General features: G+C 40.6%; 1 protein-coding gene across 2 annotated transcripts in view; it reads left to right on the top strand.

Annotated features, from left to right (window-relative positions):
• Positions 1-18,430, top strand: part of LOC132204745 (low-density lipoprotein receptor-related protein 2) — a 52,360-nt gene extending 33,930 nt beyond the window's left edge. The window contains exons 18-41 of one of the 2 annotated variants that reach the window (XM_059633465.1): positions 171-722; positions 1,121-1,479; positions 1,824-2,231; positions 2,491-2,841; positions 3,382-3,682; positions 3,968-4,486; positions 4,843-5,184; positions 5,704-5,988; positions 6,506-6,902; positions 7,629-8,028; positions 8,706-9,030; positions 9,570-9,856; positions 10,073-10,755; positions 10,915-11,346; positions 11,843-12,155; positions 12,326-12,530; positions 12,675-12,912; positions 13,259-13,513; positions 13,712-13,846; positions 14,326-14,761; positions 15,093-15,589; positions 15,945-16,100; positions 16,331-16,574; positions 16,994-18,430. In XM_059633465.1, coding sequence (XP_059489448.1) covers positions 171-722; positions 1,121-1,479; positions 1,824-2,231; positions 2,491-2,841; positions 3,382-3,682; positions 3,968-4,486; positions 4,843-5,184; positions 5,704-5,988; positions 6,506-6,902; positions 7,629-8,028; positions 8,706-9,030; positions 9,570-9,856; positions 10,073-10,755; positions 10,915-11,346; positions 11,843-12,155; positions 12,326-12,530; positions 12,675-12,912; positions 13,259-13,513; positions 13,712-13,846; positions 14,326-14,761; positions 15,093-15,589; positions 15,945-16,100; positions 16,331-16,574; positions 16,994-17,465 — 8,592 coding nt within the window. In that variant the 3' untranslated portion in view covers positions 17,466-18,430. The remainder of the gene's footprint in view (positions 1-170; positions 723-1,120; positions 1,480-1,823; positions 2,232-2,490; positions 2,842-3,381; positions 3,683-3,967; positions 4,487-4,842; positions 5,185-5,703; positions 5,989-6,505; positions 6,903-7,628; positions 8,029-8,705; positions 9,031-9,569; positions 9,857-10,072; positions 10,756-10,914; positions 11,347-11,842; positions 12,156-12,325; positions 12,531-12,674; positions 12,913-13,258; positions 13,514-13,711; positions 13,847-14,325; positions 14,762-15,092; positions 15,590-15,944; positions 16,101-16,330; positions 16,575-16,993) is intronic. The other variant, XM_059633466.1, reaches the window with a different exon arrangement.
• The last annotated feature ends 74 nt before the right edge of the window (positions 18,431-18,504 follow it).

Raw genomic sequence — 18,504 nt, 5'->3', positions numbered from 1 at the left:
CTGGTTAAAATAATCTTTTTTTTCTAAAAAAGGATAACTTAATTCCCTCTTGTTTTTTGCAATGTTTGTTTAAAAGCAAATCTAAAAAATACTAATTCTTCTTAATTTAGTACTTTTTATATCATCGGCTGTTTTTAATTAATTATTTGTGAATAATTTCGCTGTTCAAGGTGAGTGGCTACTTGACGCCGATTGTGGGTATCGAAAAGGGCATCCAGATCGAGTTCGACCGAAAAAGTGAGTCGATCTTCTGGATCGAAGGGAAGGAGGGCGATGACGACGAGTTCAACGCCACCATCTACACGTCCAAACTGAACAACGGCAACCGCACCAAGCTGTTCGGGCCCGACTCCGGGTTCATCGGGTCGGCGTACACAATGGCCTTTGACTGGCTGGGCAGGAATTTGTACGTCGGCAACAGGGTGGCGTCCAACCTGGAGGCGATCAAGATCGACGGCAAGGTGCGCCACCGGACGGTCATTCTGGCCAACGACGGAAACGCGACGTCCGTGGCGCGGCCCAAGAGCATCTGCCTCGACCCCAGCGAGGGTCAGCTTTTCTGGATCGACGAGGGCGGCTCCGGGGTGCCAGCCAAGGTGGCCAGGGTCAACATGGACGGCTCCAACCCTATGATTTTGGTCAACGACGTCGAGCGGCCGCAGGCGATTTGCATTGACTTGGACAAGAAGTTGATTTACTTCAGCACCGAATACCCCGCTCAGGTATAACTTTTATTTTTCTAATTTCACCTCCATTTATTTGGAATCAGAAAATAAATATTAAATTTGACAAACATTAACTAATTATAAACTGAAAAAAAGTATATGGAAATATATCTGATGGGTTATTGAATGTCATTGATCAAAATTTTGATTTTGATATGGTTGATTTCAAATTTTGGTGGCTTAAAAAATCATGGTTGTCTCTAATTTGAACCAATATTAATCAGTATTAAAATTTTGATTATACTCTTCTTAAAATTAAGCATGATTTATTTGCTAATTGACAGCGAGTGTCGTTTTAAACTTCTATTATCATTTTTCCCTGCAAATTTTATAATTCCAAGCTAAATTTTAAATCATTTCCGGTTTTATGCAATTTTTTATACTTTGAATTGTAGGTGAGGGTGATTGGCACCGACGGTCGAAACGAACGCATCATCCTGACCGAGAGCAACAACATCGCTCTGCCCAAGAACCTGGCCGTCCTCGACTCGCGCCTCTACCTTTTGGATCCGAAATACGACAAACTGGAGCGACTCGACCTGCCCAACGGCGACAATTCACGCCTCTTGCTCGACAATGAGTCCGAACTCCGGTCCTTCACCATCTACCGAAAGAGGTCAACGCCCAACCACCCCTGTTTGTCCAACAACGGAGGGTGCCAGCAACTGTGTCTACCAGCGCCCGGCAACTCAAGGGTGTGCGCCTGTTCTGTTGGCCACAGGGTTGAAAACGAGATGCAGTGCATTGCCTACAGGTACGTAATAAAATTATTTAAAAAGATTTTCTCATTTTTTATTTTTTATTGCAGACTTTTTTAAAAAAATCAGGTCAATTTTTATTTAATTCCTGGATTTCAATTTGTGATTTTTATATGATTATTTTGTATTTTTATACACATTAGACTCAAATTTAAGCTAAAAGTTTAACTTTGTTTTGCATCTAAACTAATTTTTGACACCACTCTGCTGATAGAATATTTTGTTGGAACTAAAATTGACGAAGCGCAATTTTACTAATTGGTAGACATTTTGTGAGGAAATATTGAATGGAATTTTGATTTGCTGAAAGTATTTTTACCCTAATAAATCAACCTTTCAGGTCTTTCGCGGTGGTCGCCCAACTGGACGTGGCACGCGGCTTCAGTTTGAGCAACGCCGCTGAGGCGATGACCCCGATTTCCGGTCCCGGTCACCACATTTTGCACGTTGACGTGTTCGTCGCCGAGAACTGGATCTACTGGGTCGAGTTCAACCGCGGCACGTGGAACGGAATTTTCCGTGTCAGACCCAACGGCAGCGACCTGAGTCCAGTGGTCAACACCGGGGTCGGATCAAACGGCATCCGAGGCCTGGCCGTGGACTGGGTGGCCGGCAACCTGTACTTCACCAACGTGTTCCCCCACGAGAACTACCTGGAGGTGTGTTGGTTGGACGGATCGCACAGGAAGGTGCTGGTCAAGACCACTTCGGACGCACCTCGAGAGCTTGCCGTCAACCCTATCAAAAGGTAATGTAATAATTTGAATTTGTTGGTAAACAAAATTGTTAGCAAAAAATTTATTTTGTTGACTTGTTTGGATTTTGAAACAGAATACTTAATAATAATGATATTATAAGTAGAATTGTGAAATTGAAAAATTTTCTAATTTTTTTTTAACTCTTTATTTCACTGCTTTACTCTTACCGGAAAATTATTTTCTTTTCTTCAAAGAAAATTTTGAAAGCTGTGAATGAATTTTAACTAATTTTCAATTGTTCATTTTCAGGTATCTGTATTGGATCGATTACGGGCAGTATCCGCGCATCGGCAAGGCGTACCTGGACGGCTCGAGCTGGACCCCGATCGTGACCTCGGGCATCAGCAATCCGCGTGACCTGACCGTGGACATGGCCACTCACGATGTGTACTGGGTCGACTCGCGACTGGACACCCTGCAGAAGGTGAGCTACAGTGGCGGATCGCGCCAGGTGGTGCGCCGCTTCCTGCCCAATCCGATGGGGGTGGCCGTGCTGAAGCAGGAGGTCCTCTGGGTCGACCGCAACCTGGCCGCTGTCTACCGAGCCTCGAAACTGCCACAGGACAGCGGAGTCAATACCACTCGGGCTGTTGCTCTCAGGTAAATAATATTCATTTTAAAATAATTAATAGGTACAAAATAAAAAAAATATTGATTTTGCGAAAATTTCACAACAATAATAACAACATGTTTAAAAATTAAAATGATTAAAAAGGGGCTTATGATCTAAATCTTTGGAGCTAATCATCATCTCATTTTATTAAATTTAGGGAAGATAATTAATTTGAAGAAAGTTTTTTTTATAATATGGCCTTTTTTTATGGTAAATTCTCCATTCTTTCCCACATTCTTTTTTTATGTGTATGTAATCATTATTCTAATGTATTTCCAGCATTGTACATAAATTTCCGACTCCTGATTTTCGGCATTTTTTTGTATGCTTGAACTTTTTTATGTCGATGCATGATTCCGCTTTTTTTTGTACAGTGTACTTTTTTTGCGTTGTATGTACTATGAATGGAGAATAAATAAATAAATTTTCATTCAATTAAATTTAATTGTGTGAATTCTAATATCTATCTTCTTAATTGCTTAATGAAGAGAAACTATATTTACATGTTAAAACAAATTTTTTTACAGGTCAAACCTACAACGTTTGAGGGACGTGGCCGTCTTTGACATTGCTGCTCAGCCCACGGACGACAGCAGCCCTTGCAAACGCCTGGGCAACGGAGGCTGCGACCAACTTTGCTTCGCCTTCCCTGCAGACAGGGGCATTTTGAACAAGGCTCAGTTCAGGTGTGATTGTGCCACCGGCAGAGTGGGCGATGACGAGAGGCGCTGCGTCACCGAGGACGAGTTCCTCGTGTTCTCGACCAGGACTGAGGTTAGGAGCATCAGCCTTGACCCCAAGTCAACTTCGGTGCCATTCAAACCTGTGGTAAGTTTTTTAATTTATTTTTTTATTCAAAATGTTGATTTAAAATTACTAAAGAACATGAAATTTTGTTGAAAAATATAAAAAGTATTCTTAGATTTAGATTTTTAATTAATTTTTCTTGAATTTTATCATTAAATTAAATTAGTTTCCTATATTAGTCCCAATTTGGGAACGGAATTTGTAGATATTGATTTTATATTTTCCATGTAAAAACAACTGGAAATTTAGCAAATCTAAAGTTGTTGCATTTGATTTATTATTTTTTTCATTCAAAAAATTTTCAAGGCAAACTTGAGCAACGTGGTCGGCGTGGACTTTGACTACCAGGACAACAAGTTGTTGTACACGCAGATCCGTCCGTTCGCCCGAATCGCGTGGATGCCCAGTCGCAGTCCGAGCAAGGAGTCTGCTCAGGTCATTCTGCAAAAGGGCATCAACCCTGAGGGCATCGCCTACGACTGGACGCAGAGGAAAATCTACTGGACCGACTCGAGCAACAACAGCATCTACGCGATGAACCTGGACGGCAGCCAGCTGGTGATGATCTCGAGGGTGGAGCGGCCCAGGGCCATCGTCCTGGACCCCTGCAACGGGTCCCTCTACTTCACTGACTGGGGCCGGTTCGGAACTTCGGGCAAGATTTTCCGCACCTCCATGGCCGGCAGCTTGAAAAAGGCGATCGTGGAGAAGGATTTGGCGCAGCCCAGTGGACTGGCCATCGATTATGAGGAGAGGATGCTCTACTGGACCGACGCTGTCAGGGAAAAGATCGAAAGATCCACACTGGATGGAGATAGGCGAGAGGTAGGAAAAGACAAAATTAATTTTAATTTAATTTTTTTTTTATAGTATTAAAATCATAGTTATAGATTTGAGATGTTTTATAATAAATTTCAAGCACTTTGTTCCTGCTTTGTTCTTAATTTAAAATATTTTCCTGTAATAACGCATCATATTTTTAAATAATATAAAAAAATCATTGATATTAAGGATGATATTTGTTTAAAGATCACATCAAATATTATATAAGTGACCTCGATTCCAAAGGTCACCCTTTCCGTTAACCCGTGATTTGTGAAATTTAATTCAAATTATAACTTAAATTTTGAACATAGCACCAAATTGTCTCCCAACCTCATTGAATATTTTTATCTCTTCAGGTGTTGATTTCTGCCACGATCTACCCGTTCGCCATCACGGTGCACCGAAACTACATTTACTGGACGGACCTGCAACTTCGAGGCGTGTACCGCGCCGAGAAGCACACCGGCGCCAACCTGGTCGAGATGGTGAAGCGGCTGGAGGACTCGCCGAGGGACGTGCACGTCTTCTCGGCCTCCAGACAGCAGTGCACAGTGAACGCCTGCAAGATCAACAACGGCGGCTGCCAGCAGTCGTGCCACCCTGGACCGAACGGGACGGCCGAGTGCAGGTGCGACGAACAGTCCAAGTTGGTCAATGAGGAAAGAATGTGCGTCCCGAAAAACGTCACCTGCGACCAGGTACGGAAAATAATTCTTTTGTCAGCGCCGATTTTTTTTACTGCCGTGACAAGCGTCGAATTTTCGATCACCCGGCTTATCCGTTGTTTGGAATGCTTTAGCAAATGCGTTAAAACTTAGTTTCTGTTATTTATTGTACTCAATTTGATCCATTGGTCGTTTAAAAAGATATATGCAGAAGAATAATGACGATAATTTAATGTCTAGAATATTCAACGAACTCACTTTAAATTAAAATAATGTGCATTGAAGATGCACATTTGTATGTATTATTATTATATAAAGATTCACTTTTCACAATATAATTTCTGAATTTATTAAATTAATTTTCAATTCAATGTTCTTAGAAATAAATAATTATTATTGTAGCTTTAAAATTTTTATTTATTATTTTTTTTTTTAGAGCATTTCCATTATATCTAGTTAGAGGTTTATGAAGATAAATTAATTAATTAATCAAAGCTTTTTTCAATCCCGAGAAATCAATTATATTGATTAATGTAAAAAATCTTGCTTCAGGGCAAATTCCATTGTCGAAACGGCAAGTGCATTTCGCGGATGTGGGCGTGCGACGGCGAAAACGACTGCGGTGACCGCACCGACGAGGACACCAACTACTGCACCTTCCACTCGTGCAGTCCCACCGAGTTCCGGTGCAACAACGGCCGCTGCATTTTCCGATCGTGGCAGTGCGACCACGAGAATGACTGCCAGGACGGCAGCGACGAGCTCGGCTGCACTTACCCTCCTTGTGCTGATGGCGAGTTCACCTGCAGCAACCACAAGTGCATCCCGATGTCACAGGTCAGTCATTCAATCAAGTTTTTCAAAATTAAAAAAAAAAATCCCAAGATTTAATTTCTGTTTTTCAATTTTTCTTATTTTATATTTTATATCTGAATTGCCAAATTTATGAAAACAAAAATTCTAAAACCTTGAATAAAAAAAATTTTGTTTCATGTATGTTTTGTAATTGATGGAGAATAAATAAATAAATAAATAAATAAAATTTGACAAAATTGTTCAAATTTCAATGAATAGCTGATTATTTCTAAAAATTTGGAAATTCGGTTATTTAATAATCTCATTGAAAAAAAAAATAATTTAAATATAATTTAGATAAACTGAGCTAAATTTATGCAAATGTTTATTCATTTTAAATTTAAATCAAAATAAAGGAACACATAATTTTAGCTTTAAATCATTAAATTTTATATTCGTTTAAACGGAGATATTTATTGTATAGTTAAAAATTATTGCAATTTAATGAAAACAATTTTACATTTCTATAAAATTAAAATTTTTAAAATTGTTGTTTAAGGTTTGCAACGGAATAAACGATTGCAAGGACAACAAAACGTCGGACGAGGCCATCGAGCGTTGTCCGCGGAACACGACGTGTCCGCCAAACCACCTCAAGTGCAACCAGACCAACATCTGCGTGGAGCCGTATTGGCTGTGCGACGGCGACAACGACTGCGGCGACAACAGCGACGAAGACCCCCTGCACTGCGCCGCCAGGACGTGTCCGCCCAACAGCTTCAGGTGTCCCAACCACAGGTGCATCCCTGCCACGTGGTACTGCGACGGAGACACTGACTGCGGCGACGGAAGCGACGAGCCGCCCGAGTACTGCAAGTCCGAGGGACGCACGTGCTTCGGCGACTTGTTCACTTGCGACAACGGAAACTGCATTCCCAGGATTTACATTTGCGACGGTCAGTGCCATTTTTCGTATTTTCAACTTCTGCTAAACTTTGCTTTCAAAATTACAAAAAAAGTCCACAATAAATTGGAAATTTAAAGAAAAGATAAATATTTTTAAAAGGAACAGTATTAGTATTTTGATATTTTTTTTTTTTTAACCCAGAACCAATTTTGAGCTAAAATTTAAAAGTACATAAATTAAGCTCTTTTGTTAGTTTATATTTACAGAGGATCAAGTGCTTTTTTAATATATGCATCCTTCTCATCATAATGAATATTTTTTGTTATCCATATAAAGTTTTACCGATTTCATTGTTTGATTTAATTTTCTCAAAAACTGTTTGTTTTAAAGAAATAGAATTACTAGAAAAATTTGACTTCAAGCCAGAATTTGAGGTCAAAAAGACTCATTTTTTTATTAGTTAAAATAGGTACATAAAAATTTTTTTTCTTCTTTCTGCTGGCCGTTTTTTTTCATGTAAAGTTTATCTCATTTAAAATCAATCATTCTTTTTTATATTAATATATTTTTATCACATTTAATTTTTTTTATTTAAATATCGAGTTTTAATTGAAAATTCTCCAAAATTTCAATCTTTAATGGATTAAATTTGTTATTTGTGAAAAAATTCAAATTAATTTTTCAATTAGCAACTTTTTTATTTTACTTTGTTCACGCTTAATAAAATAATTGCGACAATTGGATTAAAAAAACCAAAAAAATCTTTTTGTCTCAGGTGACAATGACTGTCTGGACAACTCGGACGAGGACGACCGGCACCAGTGCAACGACCGCAAGTGCGACCCGGAGACCGAGTACACGTGCGCCGAAAACAAGAACTGGAACCGGGCGCAGTGCATCCCAAAGAAGTGGGTGTGCGACGGCGACCCGGACTGCGTGGACGGCGCCGACGAGAACGCCACCCTGCACAACTGTCCCAGTCCGGAGCCGTGCAGCGGCGACGACCAGTTCCAGTGCAAGAACGGCCGCTGCATCAACAAGGGCTGGCTGTGCGACCACGACAACGACTGCGGCGACGCGTCCGACGAAGGCAAAGAGTGCCAGTCGCAGTACAAGACCTGCGGGCCCTCCGAGTTCAGCTGCCAGAACTTCAAATGCATACGAAATACTTACAAGTGAGTCCAATTTCTTTTCAAATTAAACTTTTTTATTCCAAATTAATTAATTCAATTTAAAACAATTGCATTTTGTTTTCATCTTTGGGATAAAAAAAAAATTTAATCAATCTCATTGATAAATCTAGAAAACTCTAACTTTAAATAGAGTAAACGGTTAATATTTTATGCCTTATTTTGAAAGAAAGCCAAATTTCATTACCAACTTTGAAATCGTAATCAAGATATTATTACCTTTGGAATTTTGAGAGGTTATCGCGTTTCTGCGCCAAAATCTCGATAGAAAGTCTTCACAATTACAATATAAATGGGCTGTTAAAAAAAAGGTGAAAGGTGAGGCGGTTTTGAAGTGAGTGATGCCAAATTTTCGATTGCGACTTTGATATTGGTCATGAGATTTGTACTTTTTGCATATCCGGGAAATACAAAAATTTATTGTTGTTCTTTTAAAACTTTTTAATTTTTGTTTTTAAAGAAATATCTGTTTTATAACCAATTTTTTATTTTTTTGTTTCGGTTCCCTCTGAATTTATGAAATTATCTTTTTTTTCTGACAGCAAATAAAAAAATGCTAATTTCTGGATGTGAATGATAAATATTTCCTTCAAATAACAAGACATTGAAACAAAACTTTTCTCGTTTATTTGCTGGCCGAGATTTCATGCAAATTTTTGCAGGTGTGACGGCGAAGACGATTGCGGAGACAACAGCGACGAGTTCGAGTGTCCAAAGGCAAACGCGACCGGGTGCGCTGAGGACCAGTTCAAGTGTCGCAACGGCCTGTGCATCGCCAAGAGCAAGGTTTGCGACAAGAAAAGCGACTGCACGGACGACTCGGACGAGCCGGCCTACTGCGGCGTCAACGAGTGTCTCAAGCCGGAGGACAACCAGTGCGGCCAGAAGTGCGTCGACGACCCTGCAGGCTTCCACTGCGAGTGCAACAAGGGCTACAAACTGCTGCCCGACGGAAAGGCCTGCGACGACATCGACGAATGCAAAGAGGTATGTTCATATCTTTCATTCAATCGATTAGACAATCATTTTTTCATTCATATAAGACGTCCCACATCGCTCTTTTACATACTTAATATGATGTTAAATTTGGATGGGAACAATCATTTTTCATTATAATTTTATGTAAACTTCTTTATGAGCCTATGAAAATAAATGTCAATGATTTGTCAGAGACCTATTGTCACCATATGTGTAAATTAAAATATAACAAACAATTGTGACAAATTAGTTGGAAGAAAAGTGCTAGTGAGCAACTCACTGAAACTCATAACCGAGTATTTACCTGTAAAATGCACATACATCCTATCTGCCTGTTGTTTATTCTTCATTTGTTTGCGTTCCAAGTATGGCCGGCTGGATTTTGAATACCAAAGAATCAGTTTTTTTGCTTAATACTTTATTTGTAATATCGACAGATTTCCAATAATTTCATGAAACGTATAGTCCATAATTTTCCAAATTTTTCTCATTTTTCATCCATCCTCCTTGCACTTTTAATGAAGTTTTTGTCCTTTTTAAATTCGCAGGTGCCAGGGGCCTGTTCCCAGAAGTGCTCGAACACCCCGGGCTCGTATTACTGCAAGTGCGCCGAGCCATTTTACGAAAGGGCGGCTGACGAGAAAACGTGCAAGCGGAGCGACCAAATCGAGCCCTGGCTCGTGTTCAGCAACAAGTACTACATCAGGAACATGACCCTGGACGGAAAGAGGTACCACCTGACGCACAGGGACCTAATGAACACGGTGGCTCTCGACTTCGACCTCACCACTGGAAAGATTTTCTTTGCTGACGTCAGCGCCAAGACTATTTTCAGGCAAATATTTCTCATTTAATTTATAATTGAATTAAATTGTCAAAATATCAAACTATATCAATGTAAATATTTACAATTCTTAAAAATTATTTAGATAAAATCCCAATTGAATTAAATTGCAGTATTTAAATTTTAAATACAGAAACTTTATTTTAAAATAAAATTTGATAAAATTTTGCTTTTTATATTTATAATTTTTATTTTTCATTGTTTCAGGGCAAGCATAAATGGCAGTGGTCCAAAGGAGCCGATCATCAGGCACGACAGCCACGGATTGGAAGGTCTGGCCATCGACTGGGTGGGCCGCAAGATCTACTGGCTTGACAGACACTCAAGACACCTGGACGTGTCTGAGTTGGACGGCACCAACCGCAAGACCCTGAGGTCGGGCATCGCCGACCCTCGGGCCATCGTGGTGCACCCTGGCAAAGGGTACCTGTTCTTCACCACGTGGCACCTTCAGGGCTACATCGGCCGGATGGGCCTGGACGGCTCCAACTTCACCTACCTGCTCAACTGGGAGGACGGCGTGGCGTGGCCCAACGCCCTGGCCATCGACTACTTCAGCGAAAGGTTGTTCTGGGCCGACGCCCACCTCGACTACATCGCACACACCGACCTGAACGGCAAGAACAGGCACAGCGTCCTCTCAGGCATGAAGGTGCCGCACGTCTTCGCCCTGAGCGTCTTTGACGACAAACTCTACTGGACTGACTGGAACCTGAAGGGCGTCCTGAGCGCCAATAAATTCACCGGCGCCGAGTACACCGTCCTGGTCAACACCACGCACAGGCCCTACGACCTCCACGTGGTCCATCCGATGCGGCAACCGCCCTTCTCCAACCCCTGCGGCAGGAACAACGGCGGCTGCTCCCACCTCTGTCTCATTTCACCAGCAGGTTAGATTGATTGTCAATTCAATTCTTGTATTTTAATTGTCTAAAATTCTTAAGACTACGCCAAATGAAATTAATCTCTTGTGGTTTTATTTGTTTTATTTGTAGAATAAGTTTTTGACCATTTTTCTAATGTCATAAAATTTTTACTCTTTATGTCAGGCGAAGGCGCTGTTTCGTACAAGTGCGCGTGTCCGAACCAGTTCATCCTTTTGGCGGACAACCGGACGTGCCAGGCCAACTGCACGGCGGGTCAGCACCGGTGTGGCGGCGCCGACGAGAAGTGCATCCCGTGGTTCTGGAAGTGCGACGGTGAGAAGGACTGCGGCGACGGCAGCGACGAGGAGTCGTGCCCGAAGCGCACGTGCCGCAGCGGCAGTTTCCAGTGCGCCAACGGCAACTGCACGCCGACGGCCACCATTTGCGACGGCAACGAGGACTGTCTGGACGGCAGCGACGAGAAGAACTGCGACCTGCCCTGTCCCGAACTTGAGTTCAAGTGCGCCAGCAACGGCCGCTGCATTTTGGACGCTTGGAAGTGCGACGGTGACGCCGACTGCAAGGACGGAAGCGACGAGGATCCACGAATTTGCCGTGAGTTCCAAATTTTATAATAAGATTTTATACAGCATTTTCCTCTTATTAAATTTTGTTACTGATAAGAGGAACAGTTCTTATTGTTATACCAAAAGAAAAATATATTATATTCTGCAAATTCAAAATCACAAAAAATGTTCTACTGATAAAACTGAAATCCTAAAAATTGGATTTCTCCACCATTGAAATATTTATTGGCAGCGTTAATAATTATAATCAACAAAAGTTATTAAAAATATTTTAAGGAAAATTCAGTTACTGGAATTTATAGGGTATCAACATTGCACTGATTTTTCTTGTTATCCTGATTTGCATGTTTTGACTTTGAGCTGCAGCCATTTAATTCAGGAGCTCTGAATTAGCTTGACAAAAATTAGAATAAGAATTTTCTTCTAAAAATGCTGTTTTGTTAATAAATATGTTTAGCTCAATATTTTTTTTCATTTTAAAATTTTAAATTAAACTTAACGTGTACGTTCAACTTGAATTACAGATAACCGGCAGTGCAACACCGAGACCGAGTTCCAGTGCAAGAACGGCCGCTGCATCCCGAAACTGTGGGTTTGCGATTTCGACAACGACTGCGGCGACGACTCGGACGAGCCTGCATACCAGTGCAGACAAAGAAACTGCACCACCGGTTGGCAGAGATGTCCCGGACGCACCAACTACCGGTGCATTCCCAAGTGGCTGTTCTGCGACGGCAAGGACGACTGCAGAGACAATTCGGACGAGCTGCCTGAAAACTGTCCGGCCTGCGGCAGTCAGGGCGACTTCCGGTGCAACAACAACCGCTGCGTGCCCAAGTAAGAGAATATGAAATTATCTTTAGTAATTTACAATTAAATGCATGAAATTTTTGAATTATTTTCATTATTTCAACAGTTTCAAATCTTTTTAGAAGTGAAATTTAAAGAAAATCCGTCAATTTAGAATAATGACGGAAAAAGTTAAATAAACTAAATTTAATTTTTAGACGCTGGTTGTGCGATTTTGAAAATGATTGCGGTGACGGCTCTGATGAAAATGAAGAGATGTGCCGCGGAAAGTACAGGGAGTGTTCAGAATCAGAATTCAGGTGTGGAAATGGCAAGTGCATCCCTAGCCGGTGGCAGTGCGACCATGACGACGACTGCGGGGACAACACAGATGAGGCTGACTGCACTGGATTCACATGCAAAGTAGGTTTTGATGATTCAAATAAAGAATAACAATTTTTTACAGAATTTTTGGAATGGAATTAAAAAATTATTTTTATATTATATTTTAACGGAAGCAAATAATTTTTTTCCATTGTAAATTAATTTAAAAATTTGATTTTTTAGAACAACACGTTCCAATGTGCAAGTGGGCATTGCATCGCCTCATATTTCCGATGCGACGGTGATCGCGATTGTCGCGATTTGAGTGACGAAATGAACTGTCCACCGCGGTTCCCGAATGGCCGCTACTGCCCTGAGAGTATGCACGAGTGCAAGAATCACCTTTGCATCTCGTTCTCCGACCTTTGTGACGGCGCCGACGATTGTGGGGACAACAGTGATGAAAGCGACGATACTTGCAGTAAGTTGAAAATATTTCAAAAGTTATATATTTAATTCCTTATTCAATCTAAGACAAATTTTTGCTGAATTTTTATTTAATTTTTAATTTTGAAAGCTGAATTAATTTCTTGTTTTAAAAAAGATGATTTTTTTTCAATTTTTTTCCACAGCACAGTATATTAGCAAATGGAATGACACATAAATTCCAAGACTCTATTTATTTTCAATAAGGGCTTTCAAATGTTTGATCTGGAAAATCTTAAACTCTCAAGGTTGTTTCTGATATTTTTTATAGAATTAATTATTTTCAAATTTCTGTGCTTGAATTTAAGAAATGGTTCACTACATGAAATTTTTTGATTCAGAAAACTTTGAATGTGACGCGGTGAGGAAGTTCCAGTGCAACAACCACAAATGCATTCCGCGGTACCAGGTGTGCGATGGCGTGGACAACTGCGGCGACGGCAGCGACGAGAACAACATGACCATTTGTTCGTCGCGCGCTAAACCATGCAACCTTTACGCTGAATATCAATGCGCCAACCGCAAATGCGTCGACAAGAGCAAAGTGTGCGACTTTGCCGATGACTGCGGCGACGCCTCTGACGAGCTCGGCTGTCGTAAGTGCAAAATTTGAGTTTTTCGGGGGAAAATTTAAAAGCAAATTTGAAAATAAAAATAGACAAATGGTTTCCTTGGAGAGAGGACTTTTTCCGTTACAATCTTAGTTATTACAGAAAGCGTAAGATTTTGGCAAATTTTAAAAATTTTGACAAAATTCTGTGAATTTGTGAAAAACGTTTGTTGCAATTTCGCAGATCATTCAAAGACTTGCTCTGAGGCAACCAAGGGTGGCTGCGAGCACCACTGCATGAATCTGACCGACGGCGGCTACATTTGTGCCTGCTACTCTGGATTCATCATTTCCGCGGACAACAGGAAAAAGTGTGAAGGTAAAATATAGGCTTAATTTTAATAACATTAACCAAAACAGGAGAGTTCAATAAATTGATTCTTAAGATATAAATTTGTTAACTAAAATTTGAATTTTGTCACAATTGTTTATATTTAATTTAAAATTTATTGAACGTTATGAATTCTGCTTTTTGTAGAAATATTATATTTTTTTACTGGACTTATTTGAGACCTTCTTACATTTTTTTTGTTATTTTAGTTAATATTCTTCTTGCCTAATAAGATGAACAGAATTAGCACAAACTTCAAGCAAAAAATTTAATTTTTATTGAAATTTTTTTCAACAGTTTAAATTTAAAAAATATGGTATTTTTATGATTTGTTTTGATAAAATAAGAATGGAAATTCCAATTCTGCGTGATGGTTTTTAAAAACTTTTATGGTCATAAAATGGATTATTTTGTCCAAATTTTTCGTTGGAATGATATTAAAAAATTGCTATTTACTATTTTTCCAGACGTAGACGAATGCGCCACCTTTGAAAACAAGTGCTCGCAACTGTGCACGAACCTGAACGGATCGTACGCGTGCAGTTGTCGGCCAGGCTTCGAGTTGTCGGACAGCGGTGTGTGCCGCAGCAACGGGCCCAGCGTGTCGCTGCTGCTGGCCAACGGTCCGGGCATCCGCTCGCTCGAGCAGCTGCAGAAGCGCGAGTCGGACGTGGTGGTCGGCGAGAAACGCATCGAGGCCGTCGACTTCAACCCGCGCACCGAAATGATCTTCTGGGTCGACTCGTTCGACAAGACGGTGCGCAGGTCGTACATGGCCGGCGCGCAGGGAGGCAACGCCAAGATCGGATTCGCGCAGGACCTCAGCATCAAGGGCAACGGAAAACCATCCGCCCTGGCCGTCGACTGGCTCGCCGAGAACATTTACTGGACTGAAATGGACAGGTACTGTGATATTGCCAATCAAAACTGTGAATTTACAAATTAATTTACCATTTTACATCATGCCGAGTAAAAAAATTATAATTCCAATGTTCCATATCTTTGGAAACTCTCATGAAAAATGGATTTTACAAAAAAATTATATATCATTTTTTGTTAAATTTATAATATTAAACAATTCATTTATTAAGTACTGTCTAAATGTTAAGAAATGATCAATAATTGAATAATTTTGGAGTTATAAAATGAAATTTACTTTAAAAAAATGTCCCTTTTTTAGAAAAAGAAATTTTCAAATTAATTCATCGATATTTATTTCCTTGTTTGCAAACAGAAACGGCCCGAAAGCGAAGGGTCGCATCTTGGTGGCAAAGACGGACGGTCGGTACAAGCGGTCGTTGGTAACGTCGGGTCTGGAGAACCCGTCGGCGATCGCCGTGGACCCGGTGCGCGGACGCATGTTCTGGGCGGACGCGGGCTCGTCGCCCCGCATCGAGGCCGCGTGGATGGACGGCAGCAAGCGCAAGGCCATCATCACCGAGGGGCTGCGCCACCCGATGGCCATCGCCATCGACTCGGCCCTCGGCCAGCCGGCCATCTACTGGGCCGACTCCAAGGCGGACACGATCGAGTTGGCGCGCCAGGACGGCACCGGACGCACGGTGGTGCTCCGGGGCGCCGCCCTCAAACACCCGGTCGCCCTCGACGTCTTCGAGAGCGAACTCTTCTGGGCCACCAAGGACTCGGGCGAACTCCTCAAGCAGGACAAGTTCGGCCGCGGCGTGCCCGTCACCCTGGCCAAGGACCTTGTCAACCCTTCCGGAATCAAAGGTCAGTCAAACTTTCCCAATTATAAAAAACGAATTTAAAAAAAGAAATATTGTATCCGAATGGAGAATAAATAAATAAATAAATAAAGAGGAATTTTTAAAAAATTAAAATCTAAAGTTACAATAACGGTATAAAATATTATATTTGAAAAAAACTTTTCGTTTTTTTTCTTTAAAATTTTGAAGTTAAACATATTTTTTAAATTTTAAAATCACCACAAAATGAGCAATTTTGTTAGTTGAGAATAAATAAATAAATTTTGGAATTTACCTACAATTTAAAAAAAAAAAACTTAAATATGTTTATTTTTATTTAATTCTGACGATTAATAATTAAAAACTTGCCATTCTTTCAGCTTACCACCCTCAAAGGTACAACACGTCTGCCGCAGACAGATGCAACGGTTCACCTTGCAGCCACCTTTGCCTGCTGGTGCCCGGCGGCTATAAGTGCGCCTGTCCCGACGGCGCTGTCCAAAGACCGGGCAGCAACGAAATTCACTGCGATGCTCGTAAGTTTCATTTTTATCAGAGTGTATTTACTGAAGATTCAAAGAAAATTGAAAATTATTAAAATATTTTATGTGAATCAAATGGAAACATTGAACAAACTGGCTGCATATTAAAATGAATTAATTAAAACTCAAATATTTAAATTTAACCGACTTTATTTTGTTAAATTGGAAAAAACTTGTTGATTTTTTATTCAAAATTAAAATTTTGAATGTGTTTTTATTTTTAGCATCTGAACGTCCAAGGCCGTCGCCGCGAATTTGCGAATGCCAGAACGGAGGCGTTTGCAAGGAATCGAAGGACGGCGGCGTTCTCTGCGAGTGTCCACCCGACTTCCAGGGCGACCACTGCCTAGACCACGTGGCGCGCACCAAAGTGCCAGGCGCGGACTCTCGTTCAGCCACCATCTTTTACCTTCTGCTCGTCTTGGTGCTCATTCTGGCCGGCACCGGAGCAGCCTTTTTGATCCTGAGGTAAATTTATTTGTGACAGTGCTTTTTTCACAATTCATTAAAAGTTAGTTTCAATTTGGGCAGGGATGAAAAAAAATTGGGGGAGAGAGAGCATCACGTTTTTAATAACAAAAATAATATGAAGATCTTCACCAAATTTACAAAAATTTTATATTCATATTTATTGGGTTTTTTAGTTAAAAAAAAAAAAATAATAATAATTATAGTAATAAATAAAATCTGGAATATGAGCCACAACTTGGTTTAATTTTTACAAAGAGAGGGATAAAATGTTATATTATTCTTTCATTTTATGAACAGAGAAAAACTTTGATGGATTTTTTTTTGCCTTGGTAAAGAACAAACACGTTATAAAATTTCATGATTTTCTATTCAAATATTTCAAAATCTAACAATTCTCTAATTGCGCCTGATTTCAGGTACCGTCCTTTTGGCAAGGGCAGCATGTTGGGGTCAACGCAGAGCGTCTCCTTCCGTCAGGGCACCAACGTCGAGTTCGGCGGTCCGATGGGTGGCGGCGGCGGCGCCGCCGCCGTGGGTGGCGCCGAGCCGATGGACGCCGCGTACGACATGGGCGAGTTGTCCGAAGGCAAGACACGCAACTTCAGCAACCCGATGTACGACGCGCTGGGGGCGGGCAGCTCGGCGGGGGGTAGCGTGGGCCCGACGGGCATCTACGAAGTGCCCGCCGAAGTGGTCGCCGTCAAAAAGGCGCCGGTCTTCGAACCGCCCTCAGAGGTGGTGGCGCCGCTGGCGTCGCAACGGGCGGCGGCGGCCGCCGGCAAGACGACGCCGCCCCTCAAGAGGCGCGAGTTGGACCCGACGCCCATTGACTCGGGCAAGGACACTCAGAAGTTGGTGGTAGAGGAGGACGCCTCCTCTGAGTGCTGATTTTTTTTGTTATTATTTCTAGCGAGGAAATCGTTTGTACCACTTATTTAATTATTTGGAGATGCCGAGTTTTTTTTTTTTAATTTAAAAGTGGGCCTTTGAAATTTTATTTTGCCATCTTTGAATGTATGTTTTGTGCCAATAAAATCGAGCAGTATTTGAAAATTTGACCAACTCGCGCATCTTGGCCAAGATCTTTTTGTCTTCGAGCACAATTCCAATAAAAATGAGACACGATATTCTAATGTTGAACAAATAAACGCATGAATGACTTATTGGAGAAGAAGGGTGTTGTTATATCCATAAGATCTATTGTTGATATTATTAATTTGCTGGTTGCGGTGTATACGTGAGAGCAAGAGACGCAAGTGAGACAGAGATTTCTTTTCATTGGGAACTTTCGGAAACATTTTTTATTAAATCCAACAGACCTGGAAGTGAATTTGAAACTCTGAGCTTTTTTAATAACACACTCGGAAAGAAAAAAGTTAATTTTCCGAAAGTTTCCAAGCCTTTTTCCATGATAATTATTGTTGTTTGTAAATAAAATTTAAAAGAGAAAACACAAAACTTGTATTGTTGAGCGCAAAATTACTGTATAACATATTGTCAATTATATTTTATAAGATTTTATATACAAAAGAAGTAAAGAGTGTTTGTAATTTGACCGAAGCAAAGTATTATGAGGTAAATTTTGAATGTTTTAAAACCGTGGCATAATTACGTTATTGTTTTGCGAAGCATCAAAAAGTATTATAGATTTATAAACAGACACGCGTGCATTTAATTGTTACTCCAGAAACATTCTGATTTGTGCAAAGAATCTGCTACGGCTCAAGGAACTTTTTTGTTACTGTGAATAATCGTTTTTAATTATCTGTGCCGCTAATTTTGCAAACACGCATATTTTGGCAATAAAAAAAAATGAAAATTATATATTTAAAAAATAAAATTATTAGTATTTGATTAAAATTACATTAAATACCCTGAAGTTTTTAATTAATAAATATATAAAATTTCAGTTTATCATGGTCATGTT

The sequence above is a fragment of the Neocloeon triangulifer genome, unplaced genomic scaffold, assembly GCF_031216515.1.
Source record: "Neocloeon triangulifer isolate White Clay Creek 2 clone unplaced genomic scaffold, ASM3121651v1 ptg000022l, whole genome shotgun sequence".
NCBI classification, from domain to species: Eukaryota; Metazoa; Arthropoda; class Insecta; order Ephemeroptera; family Baetidae; genus Neocloeon; species Neocloeon triangulifer.
Note: the sequence above shows the minus strand (reverse complement) of the source record. Positions and strands in the feature narration are given on the sequence as shown.